The 18569-nt window shown below is 37.1% G+C and overlaps 1 protein-coding gene across 3 annotated transcripts in view; it reads right to left on the bottom strand.

Annotated features, from left to right (window-relative positions):
* CNTNAP5 (contactin associated protein family member 5) overlaps nt 1–18569 on the bottom strand; it is an 809884-nt gene that overhangs the window by 396752 nt on the left and 394563 nt on the right. For all 3 annotated transcript variants that reach the window (XM_032843937.1, XM_032843939.1, XM_032843938.1), the window contains exon 7: nt 14755–14898. In XM_032843937.1, the coding sequence (XP_032699828.1) occupies nt 14755–14898 (144 nt within the window). The remainder of the gene's footprint in view (nt 1–14754; nt 14899–18569) is intronic.

Raw genomic sequence — 18569 nt, 5'->3', positions numbered from 1 at the left:
GAAAGAAAGAAAGAAAGAAAGAAAGAAAGAAAGAAAGAAAGAAAGAAGAAAAAAGAAAAAAAGAAAGAAAGCCATTCACTTATTCAACATTTGTTGATCACCATTTTTCTGATGTACTGTTATTTTAGCTAAAATTCAGAAATGCAGTGAGTAGAGCAGGACACACAAAATGTTCATAAAGCATATCATAGCAGATGAACATGGCTTTGGCATCAAAAAAGCCAGGATAGAGACTTCCTAACTATGCATCTTGGACGACTGGCTTTAAAAGCATTACACTCATGTTTCTCAACTTCAAAATGAAACCACAAATACTTGTCATTTCATAGGGTGAAATCAAAGATGGAAATAAATAATATGAAAATCAGTTGACAGAGTATCTGGCATATACTAAATGCTCCTTATGTTACTATTTTCATTACAGACTATGTTGATAAGAAGGAAAAAAAGTTACACGAGATAATATTCTTTTTGAAAAAGAAAACTGGAAAATCTACATTGACACAGCATTTATAGTTGACTTTGATGGGATTGCAGGTGATTTTTTCTTTATTTCTACTTTTTTGTGTTTCCCAAATTTCCTATAATCTGTAAACATGAATTCTCTTGTGAAAAGTGGGAATTACATATCATTTTTATTACACTTATTGGTCCATATGCTGTTTATTTAATTATATTGGTGGGAGGATGATTCTTGTGCTTTCCCAGAGCAGTATCAGCTCTAATTATTTCACACATTTATAAAACATGGGGACCCGTTATTTCTTAAAAAGGGTAAGAGGTTGTAGGGATATCGATCACAAAGCACTGAAATTTAAAACATGCCCTGGTTATAAACACTTGATTTTATGAGTAAAAACATGAAAAAAACAAGACAAAACAAAACAAAACAAAAAACAAGATGCTTAGATTGTATTAATGGTTTTTGCCAGTCATGACAATGTTAAACGTTAAAAGTCTGATAAAATTCATGTGCTTTCTAGTTTCCTGAAGGAATCGAGGACTACTGACTCAATATGGGCTATTGTATTTGCCCATGAATATAGAATGATGAACATTCACCAAAACCTCAGCCTATAAAACTAAGTATCTTTTGGGGCTGCCCAACCTTCCATTCACCTTGAGAAACTAGCACTGAATGCTCCATCCTCAGGGTCTGATTCTCAGCTGTGTTCTTGCAGCACTCCACAAAATCATACTGTGCTTAGAAGCTTCCACAATGCATCATCCAAAACTGAGGTAAATGATGGATTTTAGGGCATGCCCTCAGCCCCAAATCTACTCAGACACCACATTTCTATCAGACATATCAACTGTGGCTTGCACAGGCTAAATGTGTCCATTTAGCCATATTCTTGACCTCAGGGTACCTTTCTTAAAGTTCTACTCAATCATTAAATTTTTAAATTATCCTTATTTTTAAAAGATAAGACTTTTATTTAGCTACTGGACTGTATTGATGCAATAAAGACAAATGACAAATATGAATGTCCTTCAATGGGCTTGTTTCCTTGGCAGAAGCAAGGTAAATTTTGGAACTTATTGTCAGGGAGGAAATTGATGTAATAATCGACCACCTTGGGTGAGAATGGATAACCCATGGGCTGACTTAGGAATAGAAAGATGAGCCAAACTAGGATATTAGAGAAAATGGTAGAAAGAAATGGCAAAGAAATAAAACTATTTGAAAGGAGGGCAGTGAGTTGCATGAGAAAACCTTTAGGTAAAATATAGGAATAAGTTTTAGGAGAATTGTGGCATAGCAAATCCTCATCGGAGGGGTACATTGTTTGGGTGATTCAAATGCAGGTCTGCCTATGGCACACATCAAGCTTTTTGAGTATGAAAAATGCTTTTTCATGTAGTAAATTACATGGACCTATAAAAGAGAGTAAGTGTAGTTTCATTATTTTCTATTGAGGAAATAGATAATGACAAAATGAAATAAATTAATACTTCCCTATTCACAAGAGCCTGTACCTGTATTTAGAATTTGTGCTCATACACCTGTGAGGCATGCTATGATCACCCAAGTCCACACGCAGTTGATGTTAAACCATGAACACGTACGTGCTTCCCTTTGTCTTCCTTACCCTCTCTTCCAGAAGTCCTGTGCCTTTTGGTTTTTAACCCAGAATTTAAAAGGAAGAAAAGAGATTAGAGATTGCGTCAGTTACCCGTTTCTGAGTTTCAGCTCCAAAGCCCTCCTTCTCCCTGTTTTGACGCTGAGATTGGACCCTGAAAACATTTTCCGCCCAAGTGCTAGGATTTGCCAGTAGATGGCACGAGAGAGCCACTGCAAGGACAAACCATTTGGCCGCCTTCTCTACTGGGTTCTTGTCCTCCATCATTGATGGTCATTGGGGAACCCACTAATTCTGCATGCTTGAGCTCCAGCTGTGCCCTCAGCTAGCACTTTGTCCACTGGTAGCAGCTCCCACAGGCAGCTTAGACCTATGCTGGCTGGCAAGCTTTGTTGCTGTTGGCAGACTGCATGGTCCCAACCGCCCACCTGGACCGGGTGTGAATCTCAGCCTGAGAGGAAGGCAGAAGGAGTTTTCCTTGTATCTAGTTCCTTCACTGTCTATTTTCCAGCAGCCTAGAGAAAGTACCTGATTTTTTCTAAGTGCTCATTCTGGACCATTAAGTCCTCTTTTACCCATGTTAGCAGTTACTACCCTCTACTTGCCAATATATTTTTAAAACATATATATAATAAAATTTTTCCTTTTCAAACAACCTGGACCTGGACAGAAATGTCTTCTAAATCTTATGGCACAAGGTGAAGAGCTTCTAAGAAAAGCATCCACCTGTCCCACAAGGGATTCAACGTCAGGTCCCTGCTCATTGAGACCCTGATGATTCAACAAGGAGAATTTATATAAGATTATTAGGAATTTATAAAGACACAGAAAAAGTTTGATTTTATCCACGATTTTTGTAATTTAAAATGTATTCTGGAGCTCTTAACTTACTGTCCGTAGATGGACTTCAGGGGTATCTAGTGATCCAAAAATATTATACAAAATAAAATGTTTTCATAATTTTCATTCTATTCTTCAATGGGAATGTGGCTCCTAAGATATTTATAATCACTGACCTAAAACATTTAGAGTTGTTCTTGCAGAAGGCCATTTACACAACAGGATAGACATAGTCATAGGACTATGGTCTTCATGGGGAACATACAATGAGAAATGGTGAGCAAAATGGGACAATAAAAATAATTATAACACTATCATTAGCTATTAATGATTCAGTGCCTATAATATCCCAGGAGTCACCAATCTATAAAGCAGGTGTTTTTTAGTTCTACCTTGAAGATGATGACATTGAAACATGAAGAGGTCAGGTAATTTTGTCCATCTTCTGCAGCTTATGTCGTGATGGTGGGAATTAATCTTACTGCCTTCAAAGATTATACTCTTCTTCAACACATAGTGCCTTCATTATGTACATTTCAACGTGATGAGTGGCACAGAACGTTATGTTTATTTTGTTTCCCAGAAATACTATGTCCTCATTTTGAGTTTCCATGCCCCTGCTCAAATTACCTTGGAATTGTCCTATTACATTGGAATTGTCCAAAGAGATGTCTTTCTTCAAAACCTACATCAAGTTCCTGGACACTCATGAAGTATTTCCTGAACCTCCTAGCCTGTGATTTCTCTTCCTTAATTCTTGTAATGTGTTTTTCATCCTGCCAGTAGTTTTCAGTGGCTGGGGAAATGGTGTTCAGGAGCACAGTTGGGAGGGCAGGGCTGTAGTCAAAGTAAGAAAGCAAGAAGCTATAAAACCAAATGGAATCATTGAGAGTAATCAAGATACCAAAATGAATAAAAAGTATATGTCAAACTATTAAGGCAAGTGAGAAGAGGTGAGGAGGGGTGGCCATCAAAATGGTGACCAGGAGAATAGAAAGCACGTTATAAGGAGATAGGCAAAGTATGTCCATCGGCTCTTAATTTTGAGTTCTGAAATGGTGATGCAATGCCAAGGCTGTGGATGCTGGGGCAAAAAGAGGCTTAAAGTTTCCCATCCATTGAAGGCAAGGATTATCTGCTATGAGCACAGTAGATACTCTATAAATTATGTATTGAGATGATGATGATGATGAATCAAATGCTGAGTTATGTCATGTAATAGAAGTGTGAGTGTCACAACAAAGAAAGCATAATGGAGCTGAGTGATGAAAGGTGCTCTGAGGCAAAGGTGGGATCTAGAATGGCCACACAAGGCTAGCAGGCACAGCACATCTGACACTGCATGATTCCCAAACCCATGGTGGATTCTGCCTATGGGTCATAGCAGCTTCTTCTATGCAGGCTGGACCTGGAGCCATGATTCTCCATAGCACTGTGCTCCAGAGAGCCACAGACAGTCCACTGGGGTTGACATAGGCAGGGAAGGAATGTAGTGGGTTCAGACTGGTATACTCTAGGGAGGTTCCATCTTTAAGGTTTTGAAACTTCCTAATTATTTGCTATAAAACCACAGCCCCAAAGATCCTAAGGGGCTCCCTGAACCTAGTGTTGTCTTCCTGACTGCCAGTTCTCTCTGGGCCTCCGCATAAGGCAGCAACTCAAGGGTCCATGGTTGGCACAACCTGGGGGCTTCAGTACTCTGCTCTACCTCAACAAGTCATTGAACATGTTGAGTCTCATCCTGATTCAGATGTTAACCTACTTGCGAGTTTAGAGAAGGATGGATGGTTTGGGGCTAGGTCAGGGAAGAGCCAAGGGAGAAAAGCAGCTCAGTGCAGGAGCAATATGGAATGAAAAGGCTTAGACGTGCATATGCATATAGTGAATTCCAGAAACATGGAACCATCTAGGCCTGGCTAGAAAAGAAGCAATGACAAGGAAGGGGAAGAGGAATAAACTTCTAGATATTGGAGGAGCTCATCATGAAGGATTCAAAACCCAAGCACACTTCTCCAATGAAGACATACAAATGGCTATCAGACACATGAAAAAATGTTCATCATCACTAGCCATCAGGGAGATTCAAATTAAAACCACATTGAGATATCATCTTACACCAGTTAGAATGGCCAAAATTAGCAAGACAGAAACAACATGTGTTGGAGGGGATGTGGACAAAGGGGAACCCTCTTATACTGTTGGTGGGAATGCAAGTTGGTGCAGCCACTTTGAAGAACAGTGTGGAGATTCCTCAAGAAATTAAAAATAGAGCTTCCCTATGACCCTGCCATTGCACTACTGGGTATTTACCCCAAAAATACAGATGTAGTGAAAAGAAGGGCCATCTGTACCCCAATGTTCATAGCAGCAATGGCCACAGTCGCCAAACTGTGGAAAGAACCAAGATGCCCTTCAACGGACGAATGGATAAGGAAGATGTGGTCCATATACACTATGGAGTATTATGCCTCCCTCAGAAAGGATGAACACCCAACTTTTGTAGCAACATGGACGGAACTGGAAGAGATTATGCTGAGTGAAATAAGTCAAGCAGAGAGAGTCAATTATCATATGGTTTCACTTATTTGTGGAGCATAACAAATAGCATGGAGGACATGGGGAGATGGAGAGGAGAAGGGAGTTGGGGAAAATTGGAAGGGGAGGTGAACCATGAGAGACTATGGACTCTGAAAAACAATCTGAGGGGTTTGAAGGGCGGGGGGTGGGAGGTTGGGGAAACCAGGTGGTGGGTATTGGAGAGGGCACAGATTGCATGGAACACTGGGTGTGGTGCAAAAACAATGAATACTGTTTTGCTGAAAATTAAAAAAAAAAAAAAACTTAAAAATTCTACCTAAAACTTATTTTAGAATTTAATATTCCTATTCTAAAATTAAAAAAAATATTATTTCTGTATTTAATGGTGAATTGTTGGCCTAAAAAAATGGGGAGGTTTAGAAGAACAACCTTTTTAGTCCATAGCAAACACCTACCTCTAAAGATGATGAAAAAGGCAAGACTGGCTATAGAGAGTTCTCTGATTCACGGAAGGGAGGAAGCTGGGCATAACAATAAACACAAAATAAAAGTGAAAAAAAAAAAAAAAAAACCCAAGCAAAGAAGTTTCCATCACAAAATACAAGAGCCACTGGTTGCAAAAGGCTGAAGGAGACAAAAAATCCCAATGAAGACTCCTTGCCACATCCTTAATTGCAGAAGGTAGAGCCTGGCAGCCAGATGCTGGCAACTGGACATGCTGAGAGCCGTGAAGCCAGTGAGGAGCTCCAGCCAAGATCACAGCCACATGATTGTAAGGGAATTAGGCTCTTCCCAGGCATTGCCTCTGCTGCTCTCTCTCATTCTGGGGATGAAGGCAAGGATTCTGCCCCAACACTCATACATTGCAAGGGATGCCCCAGGGAGATTTATTTAGTGATTAGCAAACTACATGGGACCATTTCTGAAATACCTCATTGGTCTTCAACTCCCAAGTAAGCAGTGCTATCACAAAGCTGCCCAGCCTTGTATTTTTTTCCCCCACTTTGGTGTGAAAGTCATTCAAGGCCCTAGGAAAAAATAGATGTATAATAAAAATGAATAAAAGCCGATGGTGTAGTGCTTTCCAAAAGAAGAGGGAGAAGACTGTGAATGACATAGCCGCTGACTATTTATCATTGACTTTCCTGGGTCCTGGGCATAAAGCATCTTTCAGTATAAAGTGTGGATAACAATGTCTGCCCCTGTCTGCCTCTCACAGAGGTTTCAGGGACAAAGGAGTGAACACAACCACAGGTCCATCTGCCACTTCCCTTTACTCTCCTCTGATATTAGCATTGTGATTTGTGGCATCATGATTATCTATAAGACAGCACTCTGAAACAAGATATCTTCAAATGAAAGGACTATCATTGCTGGTATTATTGGGGGAAAACAGGAGCATAAAAAACACACTCAGGTTATTAGCTGGAAGTTTTACAGAAGAAAAGAAACTGAGTTGATTTCAAGTATCATTTAGACCTGTTCTTTTTATTTTTCTTTTTTTTATTTTTATACCGAGGTATAACTAACATATCATGTTACGTTAGTTTCAGGTGTATGATCTAATGATTCTACAATTCTAGACATTTCCCAGTGCTCATCAACTTAAATGTATTCTTGATCCCCTTTGGTTATTTCATCCATCTCCCCATCCAGCTCCCCTCTGGCAAACACCAGTTTGTCCTCTGTATTTAAGAACCTGTTTTGAGGGATTTGGGTGGTTCAGCCAGTTAAGCATCTGCCTCTGGCTTGGGTCCTGATGCCAGGGTCCTAGGACCAAAGCCCTGAATTAGGCTCCCTGTGTAGTGGGGAGTGCGCTTCCCCCTTCACCCTCTGACTGCTGCTCTGTCTGTTTGTGCTCTCTCTCTCTTTCTCTATTAAATAAATAAATAAAGTATTTTTTGAAAAAAAGACTGGTTTTGTTTGTTTGCCTTTTTTTTTCTTTGTTTTGTTTCTTAGATTCTACATGACTGAAATCATATGATACTTGTTTTTCTCTGACTGACTTACTTGACTTACCCTCTATGTCTATCCAAGTTGTTGCAAATTAACCCCACTCTTTTAAAAGGCATTTGAATATTCAAATGAGGGGAAAGTATGAGGTGGCACTGGCAGGAGAAGCAGGTGCTTCTACACACTGTGTGTGTGTAGGGAAACTGGTACAGGCTATAAACAATTGAGTCAAAAGTCCATAATTATTCAACCAATAATCTTCACTCCTGGTTATCTATTCTGAATTTTAGAAAATTACCTTTTCATTATGTTTGCAATCTCCACATTATTTTTGGCAGTAAAAATTCAAGACACTCAAAATTTTAGCACAGTAGAATCTTTGAAGATTTTTTTTTTAATGTATTAGAAAGACAGAGCAGGGGGCAGGAGCAGAGGGAAATGGACAAGCAGACTCTACACTGAGTGTGGAACCCAATGAGGGACTTGACCTTGAGATCATGACTGAGCCCAAATCAAGAGTCTGACAGGTAACCACTTGAGCCACCCAGGAGCCTGTAACCACTGTAGAATCTTAAAGGCACTCTGATGAATTGAGTTAATGCTTAAATTATGTTTTATATAAAAAGATTAAAAATTTTTAATAAAAATTTTAAAGATGAAGCACCTGGGGTGTTCAGTCGGTTAACCGGCTGCCTTCAGTTCCAGTCATAATCCTGTGGTCCTGAGGTGGAGCCCTGCATCAGGCTCCTTGCTCAGAGGGGAGCCTGCTTCTCCCACTGATTCCCCACCTGACCCCCACTCATGTTCACTCTCTCTCTCTCTCCCCTCTCAAGTAAATAGACAAAATCTTTTTAAAAATTTAGCAATGTAAAATATATTTTAAGAAAAATATTAACTATAAGAAGCAAGATAAAAAATTGTCAATAAAATATGGTCTATGTTATATAAAATATAAATTTAAAACATGAAAAATGAAATAATACAGATGAGAACAATGTTTTGTTCTCAGGCTGGTTTTGTGTTTTATTTTGTATATTCCAAATATTCATCAAAAATATATAGAAAACATACAATTTTAACATTTTTAAAGACATTTTGTATAATAGCTTCAAGTAATGATTTTACTAGATGAGCTATGAAATTGGCCATCTTAGAAAAACAAGTCATAACATTGATTTAAGGTAGAATGATTTTCAGAGAGGATGACCATTCCACTGTTAGTTTATTTTTTTTAACTTTACATTACATTATTCCTCATACAATCTTGAAACTAACTTTAATGTGCCCACCAAAGAAAGGAAGAAAATTTTCTGGAAGCTAATAATTTAGATTTTTTTTTTCCAGGTTATGAGGAGCATACAACAGAGAAGCAGGTGGCGTGAATGTCAGACTGGTCAAATGATAGTGGATGACAGTAGGAATGTGGAGAGAGAAGACATGATATGTTAGTTGCTTTTTCAAGTGATTCCTTCCATCAAGAAAAAGTATCATTTATCGCAGAGCATACTCACAGAGATGAAACATAATCCTGGGGACAAACTGAAGAGATTATAGGCTTCACTAGACACCAGGGACTTTTCTCTGAGCAATTTTCATGAACTTCTGGGTCACAGACAGGTAGGGCAAAGGTTGCTTTGCCACTATGTGTGTGCGCATGCACGTGTGTGTGTGTGCATATACAATGTGAGTGTGTGTGTGATTTCATGTGCACCCTTTTGTTTATCTCTGAGTGTATTTTCTTGGCTTTGGAGCTACAAGAAATAAACAACCACACTGCACTGAGTATTGTGGCAGCAGATGCAAACGAGACAATAAACCTCACAGAAGCCTGCTTATCTTACCTATCTGTATGCCTATTACATCTAGTCCACTGGGCAACACCTTTTTTACATTCTTTATTTCAATGGAGCCCATCATTTGATAAAATCTGGGCTGGAAACGGTCATTCAATTTCCTCAAATGAATTAGGTAAATAAGTTTGTGATATATGCACTCAAAATCCACTCCATGGTTCATATGGTTTGGAAATAAACTAAGGAAGTAGAACCTAAGCTGTCGCCAAAATACTTTTTTATTTGTTGGGGTCATAGACTACAAAGCTATGTGTTTAGAAATGCAGCGGCTCTCTCAGCCATTCTGTTACTGCAGGTGTTGGTTTGAGAAGACCAAGAGGCTTCCCAATCAGCTGAGTGGAAACACATTTCGGGATTGCATTAATCGATTTCAGCCATGAGGCTGGGAGTATCATTCTATGTGTTTAGTATTTTGGCTACCACCCATTCAATTCCTTAACTTCAATTATTTGGAGAAAAAGGCACAAAAGTGAATTGATATAGTCAATTAGCTCAAAAGCCAAGTCTATATCCATACTCCTGCTATTAGCCACTTTTCCCCCCTCTTCTGTTGGAGAAAATGTAAAGGAACAAGACCATTTCTACTATGCTCTTCCTTTAAATGAAAAAAAAAAAAAAATTAAGACCTACAGTGAAGTAAGTTAGACCTCAGCTAACAACCAATCAAATTATTCTCCTTGCCTCTGGATGAGGGGATGCAACCCTCAGAAAGCAGAGCTAAAAGAAAGCAGCATTTCTTGTGAAGTGGAAGGTATGAAATTAATCATTTTCAGGAAACTAGCAGGGCAATATATTTCTTATATTATGTATATAATAATCCACATTACAGGTACTGTACACACACTTCAATGGGCCATTTACTTTCTGATTGTTTATTATATGGTGCTGTATTAGCATAGGATGAAAGATTTGAGGAAGAATAGAGAGGTATTTTTTATGTCTTCTTTAAGCTGTTAGTTTTACTGCATTTCAGGATGTGGAGGATCGTCTTGTAGTCAAATCGAGCCATAAAGACTAAATTGAATTATCCCCATGGAACAGCTGTTCAATCTCCAGGGAGTGGGCAGGTCCCACAGAAGGGAATGACAAATTGCAATAGGGATGCTCCCTGAGTGCCAGCTGCTAGAGAGGTTTGTACTGGATGAGGCCAACGTGGGTGCTTCCTTGAGCCTTGAATCACATTTTGTAATTTATGGGTGTCATCATACCCTTGCTACCTGATTTGTTGATTCCTCAACTCTTCCTGCTCAACTCTGAACTTTCCAAGACTCAGTAACTATGAGAGTCTGTGAACACTGGCAAAGGACAAAAACACTACCCCCTTCAAAAACCCTTACTTAGCACATCAGTGACTTAGTTACTTGGAGCAAAGCTGATTTTGTAGCTGATATTATATCTTTGGGGGAACACTTTAAGCCTGAGTAGGAGAATAAAACAGTTTTTACTTGTAATTAACAGTGAAAACTCTCCCTTCCCTCACAGAATTCCTAAAGGAAAAAGACTAGGTATATAAAGGTGTGTGTGCATGCGTGCGTGCGTGTGTGTGTGTGTGTGTGTGTGTAGTGATATGAATTCTCACTTAAGCAAGGTGATGGAAGCAATTTGGAATAAAAATACATTTCTTTTTTTTTTTTCCTTTAAGTTTTGAAGGTTAAAACTAAAGGTTGTGTACCTGCAAAGTAAAACAGTTTTCTTGGGATTATTTTTTCCCCAAGTACATTAGTGCTAAATGGATCTTTGTGCTTCATATTAACAATACCACCAATTAAACTCCGAGGATTGAAGTATGCTAGCAATGTTTCAGGCAACTTGGTAAGTGCTAGAGTAGTATAAAATCAACAAAACACTTATTAAAGTTTTGGTTAATCATTCTCTCAGAAAAAAGAGATGATGAAAAGCTTCCAATATTCAGAAGTTCATTTTTTCTCCATGTTCTCTTTTTTTTGTTGTTCTGTGTAACCAGTGCATTTGTAAATATATGCCATCATTAAAGATATTTATAACACATAATATGTATGGATATTTCCTTTTTGGATATAGCCCTGAGGATTTTAGTTATTTACATGGAAGGCTCAGGCTAGCATACTTTTGAACCTGTTTATAAACAGTGGAAGTAAACAATATCATGAGCTCCTTGTGTTTCAACACACTCTGCCAACACCTTGCACAATGGCAAATGGTGTCCTGCCTTTCATATGTGTTGACATTCATGTCATTACTCTAAACTAAACTCCCAGTAGTGTGGGATCTTATTGCCAACAGGCAGACTGAACTCAATGACACTGGTATATTATGAAATATTTGTTAGTAATATTTGGGATGGGATGGGCACAAGTGTATTTTACATGGCTCAAGTCTCCTGAATGAGACTGAAGAAAAATATCACCAGCAATCTAGTGATTAGGTCAACTGGGAGATGGACAATCTAAGTACACATGGATAAGATAATTGTCAAGACCCCTGAGCATGAGCCAGGGATGGGTAAGTAATATCACTGGATCTCCTAGAACCAGAGTCAGAGAATTAACCCTCTCTTAGCACCATCATTACTCTTCGGAACTACAGGAGTCAGAAATTTGGTGCTAACCTTTTAAAATAATTGCAACCTTTAACCGCACATATGATTCCCCTCAAGAAAGTCTATCTCACACCCTGGAATCCAATGGCCACTTTAAAAAATGCTTTACCTATATAAAATTCAAATGCCCAAATGCAATAAAGTATTCATTATAAGGTCTGCTTATCAAGGGGGAAAATAAACATCAAGGTCATTTAAGTCCCATAGGTTTTCTACAGTCTGCTGGCCAGATTACAAAGAGAATCAGATTTTGCCTGTCAAATGATGTGGTGGCCAACTTTTGTCATGGCTTTTGGAAGAGTGTCAGTTAAAAGGAGTTTCACTTCTGGGAAGATGGAGTAGTGTAATTTTCTCTATTACCCCCACTAAGTACAACTAAAAACTGCTAGACATTATGTATAAAACAAACCTAAGAAAATTGAATGGTGGAGAAAAGAAAGTATGCTTAATGATCTTGAAAACCAATGAACAACAGTAAAGAATTCCCCAGATTTTCTTTTTGTCTCATACATCTTAGAGTTGTTGCTGAGAAGTCAGCAACCTGAAGAGACCAAATGGAGCAGATAAAAAGTAAATCCCAAATAGAAGCCTGCTCTCTATGATCAAAGGCCCAGGAGAAGGATAGCTTAGTAAGACAGAGTATCTTTAGACAATAACTGTTCTCTGCCAGCCAAACACCAGACGAAGAACTCTGACCTTATTTCCATTCATCCATGCTATAGCAATGTTTTGAAACCCCTGACCAAGACTGGGTCAGAAAAGACTGAGTAGGGAGCAGGAACTTTAAGCTTTGTCAGAGTGTAGCAAGCCTTTTCCCTGTAGTATCAGTTGAAACCATATGTTTGGTACAGCTTGGACAGTGTACCCCCACTCAGCAGTTGTGAGCAATCCCACCCACTTCCTGCAGGGATGGTGTTGGAGATGTTTTAGTGCCAAGTCATGACTTTCATCACAGTCTAGTGATAACAAAGACATCCCCACACACATACACACTGCAATGGCAATGGAGGTCACATGGAGAACAGTGATGAGGTTCTCATACACATCCCAGCCAGTTGGAGGTATCACTGAAGAGCTGATGGGGAGCCAGAGCTCTCATTCTTCTCCACCATATCCTTAGGTGTCAATGGAGTCTGAGTGGAACACTTGGATACTATCCCCACCCACCTAGGAGAAATAAGGTAAAATCCCCTCTCTGCTATTGGAATAGTGTCAGAGAAAGACAGCTAATAGAGAATAACTGTTATGATTGATCATAGCATAATCCCTAAAGTGTTCAAGTTAAAATAAAAAATCTTCTTGTTATATAGCAAGAAACAGAAAGACCTCAAATTGAATTTAAAAAGGTAATCAATAGATGCCAACACTGAGATGACAAAAATAATGTTAGAATTATGTGACAAATAGTTTTAAGGAGCAATTATAATAAAAATCCTTCAAGGAACAATCACACATGTGAGACAAATAAGAACATAGAAAGATCCAGCAAAAAAATAAAAAGTCTTAGCAAGGAAACAAAAAAGGTAAAGAAAAAAGAGATGAAAGTTTTGGAACTGAAAAATACAATAAAATAATAAAAATAATTAACAGATATGCACAATAACCAAATGAAGAGAGTAAGGAAAGAATGAGTGAACTTGAGGATCTTACAATAGAAATTACTCAATTTGAACAAAAGACAAAAGAAACCAAGAAGAAAACATGAACAAAGGGTCAGGGACTTGGTGGGATTATGATGAAAGATGTAGCATTCATCATTGTGGAATTCAGAAAAGAGAAGAGAAAGAGAGGACTAAAAATTACTCAAATAAATGGCAGAGTTTGGAGAAAGACAACAGCCCACACATTCAAGAAACTGAATGAAATCCAAACAGGATAAACATAAAGATATCATTCAATACATAATGGTCAAACTTCTGAAAACAAAAGACAAAGGAAAGATCTTGAAAGCACTGAGAGAGAAATAACAGCTTGTCTATGGGGCAAAATATTTAGTAATAGTTTATTTGTCCCCCAAAAAATTGAAGCCAGAAGAAAGTGGCCTAATATTTTTCAAGAACTGAAAGAAAACAACAATCAAACCAGAGTCTTCTATACGGGGAACATATCCTTCAAGAATGGAATAGCTACCAAGACATTATAGATTGAAGGACAGCTAAGAACTTGTCACCAGCACATAACCTTGACAAATGGCAAAAGGAAGACAGAAATCCTGTGTATATACTAAAACATAGAGACATGAAATATATGAAGTGAAACAGATAGAACTAGAAGGAGAAATGAACAAGTCCACAATTATAATTGGAAATATCAACACCATTATTGAGTACCTACTATGTACAAGGCACTCTGCTAGGTATTGGGTATGCAGTGGTGAAAAAGAAAAAAAAGTCATCTCTGGCTCTCAGTCTATTGGGGAAGATAAACGTTAATGAATTAGAAAAGGATGTAACTTGCCAGCATGATAAATGCTACAAAGTAAATCTCAAAAACACAGAAAGTTTAACTCCTCTTGTTCAAAATTCCATATTTTAATATAAATAATAAGGAGGTAAATATGCAATTCACAAGCTATAGAATCTGTGGCTCTACTGTCGCATTTCCCAGAGATAATAAAGGACTGAGACTAATACAAGGTACGCTGCAACACTCCCCACAGCTGGCAGCGACTGATAGCCAGGAAAATGGAATTCTCTAGGTGCCTCTAATGTATTGTTCCTCCTGATAACGCAGTTTACACCGGCTCAGTTCCTGCCTTTTCTCTTGCTCTTCACTTTCACCTGGGAGACTGATAGGACCTCAAAGAATATAATATAAACACATTATAAAGAAGTTCAGGAGATGGGATGGGAAAAAGACTTACTCCAATGTATTAGAAACCACCATGCTGAGAAAGGTGTTGACTTACCACAGTGTAGATCTGATGCTTTCGTCTTTTAGCCAGGTCAATTATATTTATTCCATTGTAGTAAAGGTTTTCAATACATCCATGGAAGTTTTTCTTTAAAAAGGTCCCAGGTTTGCCTGGTACTGGAATTCCTCCAAAACTAAGCTTTATGAAGAGGGGGGAAAAAATCAGCTCTTAGTTATAAGCCCTGAAGGAGTAGGAAAGAAAAGTAAGCGAGTGAATTTTAGTAGTTTCAATTGTATGTGTGAGCCAAGTGGCTCAAATAATTATAGATACCACTTGATTGCACATTTAAAAGGATACTGATTACCCCACATAAAAATAACTATAATTGCTTGCTTTTTAAGGGCTTATTTTACAAAACTATTTCACTTCCTTTCTGAACCTTTTTAATACTAAATAAAACAATAATTTATAGGAGGGAGAAATTAAAAAAATCAACAACTTTATATTTATCTCTTGTGCAAACATCTGAGAGAGTATAGCCAAATGAAAGCCAAGGGACAAACATAACATACCTCTGTTCACCTACAGAGAGACCTAGTTTAAAACTCTGTGTTATACCAAATAATCCTATGTACATGATTATTTCCAAATTATTTTCTGTAAAGATGGAAGATAGGGAATAATCCAAACGTTCCATACAATTTCTTTAAAGGAAATAATCAAGAATTAATAGTATGGAAACTTACTTAGTTGTCAATAATGGTGCTTATATATGTGATAAAACAGCAAATGAACATAATGTTGATTGAGAAATCAAGTTATGATGTCAACAACAAAAAAATTATTTATACAATATAGACTTGGAGGAAATGCACTGAACTGCTAATTGTGCTTGCTTTGGGAAGAACATGAGATACTCATTTTCGGTTTTTTGTTTGTTTTGTTTTACTATCATTCTTTCCAGTAAAATACTACAAATTGTTTTTGTAATATTAATACTATTTAAAGAAAAAACTTGATTGGTTGTGAATATTCTTACCATTATACAAGAGAAACAGGATAGTTTCTATAATCATGTTTATCACAACAAGATTCAATGTGTAAGCCAGGTTTTCTTCATTGTTTTGAAATGTTACCTTTAGCAAGAATTTAAACCATACTGATGCTTGAGTGTGTCTCAGGAAGATGTGTTCTCCCAACTAGAATGCCTTTGTTTTATATGAATAGCTACTCATATATCCAGGGCTAGTTCTAGATGTTTATTTTTTCCTCAAAAGTTCCACACTATTATAGAAAAATTGTAATGTGTGATAAGGGTTATTAATCCTGCTGTCTATTTTCACTTGTCATTGCTTTATTCTGTTAGGAGAATTATTTGATATTTTGTCTATTTTATCTAAAGTTGAATTTCAGAATTGTTTTAACTCAGATAGTCCGTTGGAATTTTGATTAAGAATTTGTTATTTCCACCGACACATTTACTTGGAGAAAAATGGATATTTCTGAAGTATTTCATCTTCCTATATAAGAACACAGTGTCTTTGTCTATTTTCAAATGTTTTTGGTGAGACCAATCATTAGGTTATCATTTTTTACCCTAGTTGATATACTCATCATTAAATTAATTCCTTTGAATTTCATGCTTTTAAAATTTGCTATTGTATGGAATCCTAAAAAAAATTTAAAAAAAAAGTGAACTCGTAGAGAGAAGAGATTGGTGGTTCCCAGAGACAGGGGGTGGGGTTGGAGGAAAGGGATAAAGAGGAACTCAAAAGGAACAAACTTCCAGTTATGAAATAAATGTAGTGCACAGCATGGTGTACTATAGTTAATAATATTGTATCATATGTTTGAGGGTTGCTAAGAGAGTAGCTTTTTAAAAGTTCTCATTGAACAAAAAATAAATTTGTAATTATGTGTGATGATGGACGTTAACAAGACTTATTGTGGTGATCATTTCACAATATATACACATGTTGAGTCACTATGCTGTATACCTGAAATAAATATATGTCAAATACATCTCAAAAAATTACATAATTATTTATGAATTGTTTCATTAATTAAACATTTTGTCATATAAATTACATAAATATCCCCTTGTTTTCTCTATCCAGATAATTTTATATTAAATAATGTATGTTTTAGTTAATATTATTGAACTTTTAAAGGGGATAGTCATAAGCCATATTTAAAACACTTTACCCTCTTCCAAGTCAATGTTTATATATTTTCCCTTGCTCCATTGTCTTTGTAAAGATTTTCTAAAATCTGTCCAAAGCTTTTTAAAGATTCATTTATTTTAGAGAGAGCAAGAGTGAGCGAGTGAGAGAGAGAGAGAGAGAAAAAGCAAGGCAGGGAGGAACAGAGGAAGAAGGAGAGAGAAATTTAACCAGACTCCTCGCTCAGGGCAATGCCCTATGCAGGGCCCCATCCCACCACCCTGAGATCAGGGCCCTGAGTTCACAACCTGAGCCAAAACCAAGAGTCAGACAGTCAACAGACTGTGCCATCCAGGTGCCCCTATACAAAACTTTTTTAAACGATATTAAATAATCACAGTACAAAACTTTGCAAAAAAATTGTATTTTTATATACTTCCTGAGTATGTAATACTGATTCTGACTCCCCATCACATTAAAGAGATATCCTTCTACTGCTATTTAACACATACATAATTTATTTACTTACTTATTTGTTTATTTGAACTGAGAATTGAATGCTGTTTTATCCATCGTTTTTTCAGAAATCCAAATGAGAATACAGGGTATTTTGTTTAAAGTCCTGATGGGTTGAATTATATTAACAGATCATAAATTAATAGATTCTCTTTGATTGAACCACACGTGTGCTCCATTTCCCCTGAAATACATGAGCTCATATTTTAAATAGTAAATGAATTTGAGCTCTAATTTTCTTCTTTTGTCAAGTATTTAGATCAAGTCTAGATTTATCTCTGAGAACAACTATGGGAGTTTTATCTTTGATTCTATTTAAGGATGGCTCATAAAGCTTGGGGAATACTCGGAAACTTAAAACACTAACGAATTTTAGTCCAGAAAAATTTTTAAAATTCTTCCTTTGATAACTTATATAAAATCTTCCTTGTTGATCGGTTGCAATATTCAAATATTTTCAACTTGATTCAGTTACATTAAAAAAGATCCTTTTCTGTTTTCTAAATTGTTGCCATAGTTTAGTAAAAACTAAATTGAAAATTTGTTATTTTTACTTTTCTTTAATAAATAAAATTTGTTAGAGAGATTTAGGTTCACAGAAAAACTGAGAGGCGGGTACAGATATTTCCCATATACTCCCTGTCCTCACACATGCATAGTTTCTTTAATAATCAACATCATTCACCAGAATGGTTCACCATTTTCAATTGGTGAATGTACGCTGACACATTATAATCGCCCGAAGTCCATAGTTTACATTACAGTTCACCCTTGGTGTTGTGCATTCTTTGGGTTTGGACAAATGTATAATGCCATGTATCTACCGTTATGATATCATACAGAATAGTTTCACTGCACTAAAAAAAATTCCTCTGAGTTCTGCCAATTCATCCTCCCCCGTGCCCCTCAAGTGTAAGCCCTGGCAACCATTAATCTTTTTCCTGTCTCCATAGTTTTTCCCTTTCCAGAATGTCATTCTGTTGGAATCATATAGTATGTAGCCTTTCCAGATTGGCCTATTTCACTTAGTAATATGGACTTAAAGTTTTCCCATGCCTTTTCATGGCTTCATGGCTTCATGGCTCATTTCTCTTTAATGCTTAATATATTCCATCTGGATACACCATAGTTTATTCATCATCACCTACTAAAGGACAGCATGATTGCTTCCAAGTTTTGGCAACCATGAAT

Source organism: Lontra canadensis, unplaced genomic scaffold (genome assembly GCF_010015895.1).
Source record: "Lontra canadensis isolate GAN:19392208 unplaced genomic scaffold, GSC_riverotter_1.0 scaffold145, whole genome shotgun sequence".
Lineage (NCBI taxonomy): Eukaryota > Metazoa > Chordata > Mammalia > Carnivora > Mustelidae > Lontra > Lontra canadensis.
Note: the sequence above shows the minus strand (reverse complement) of the source record. Positions and strands in the feature narration are given on the sequence as shown.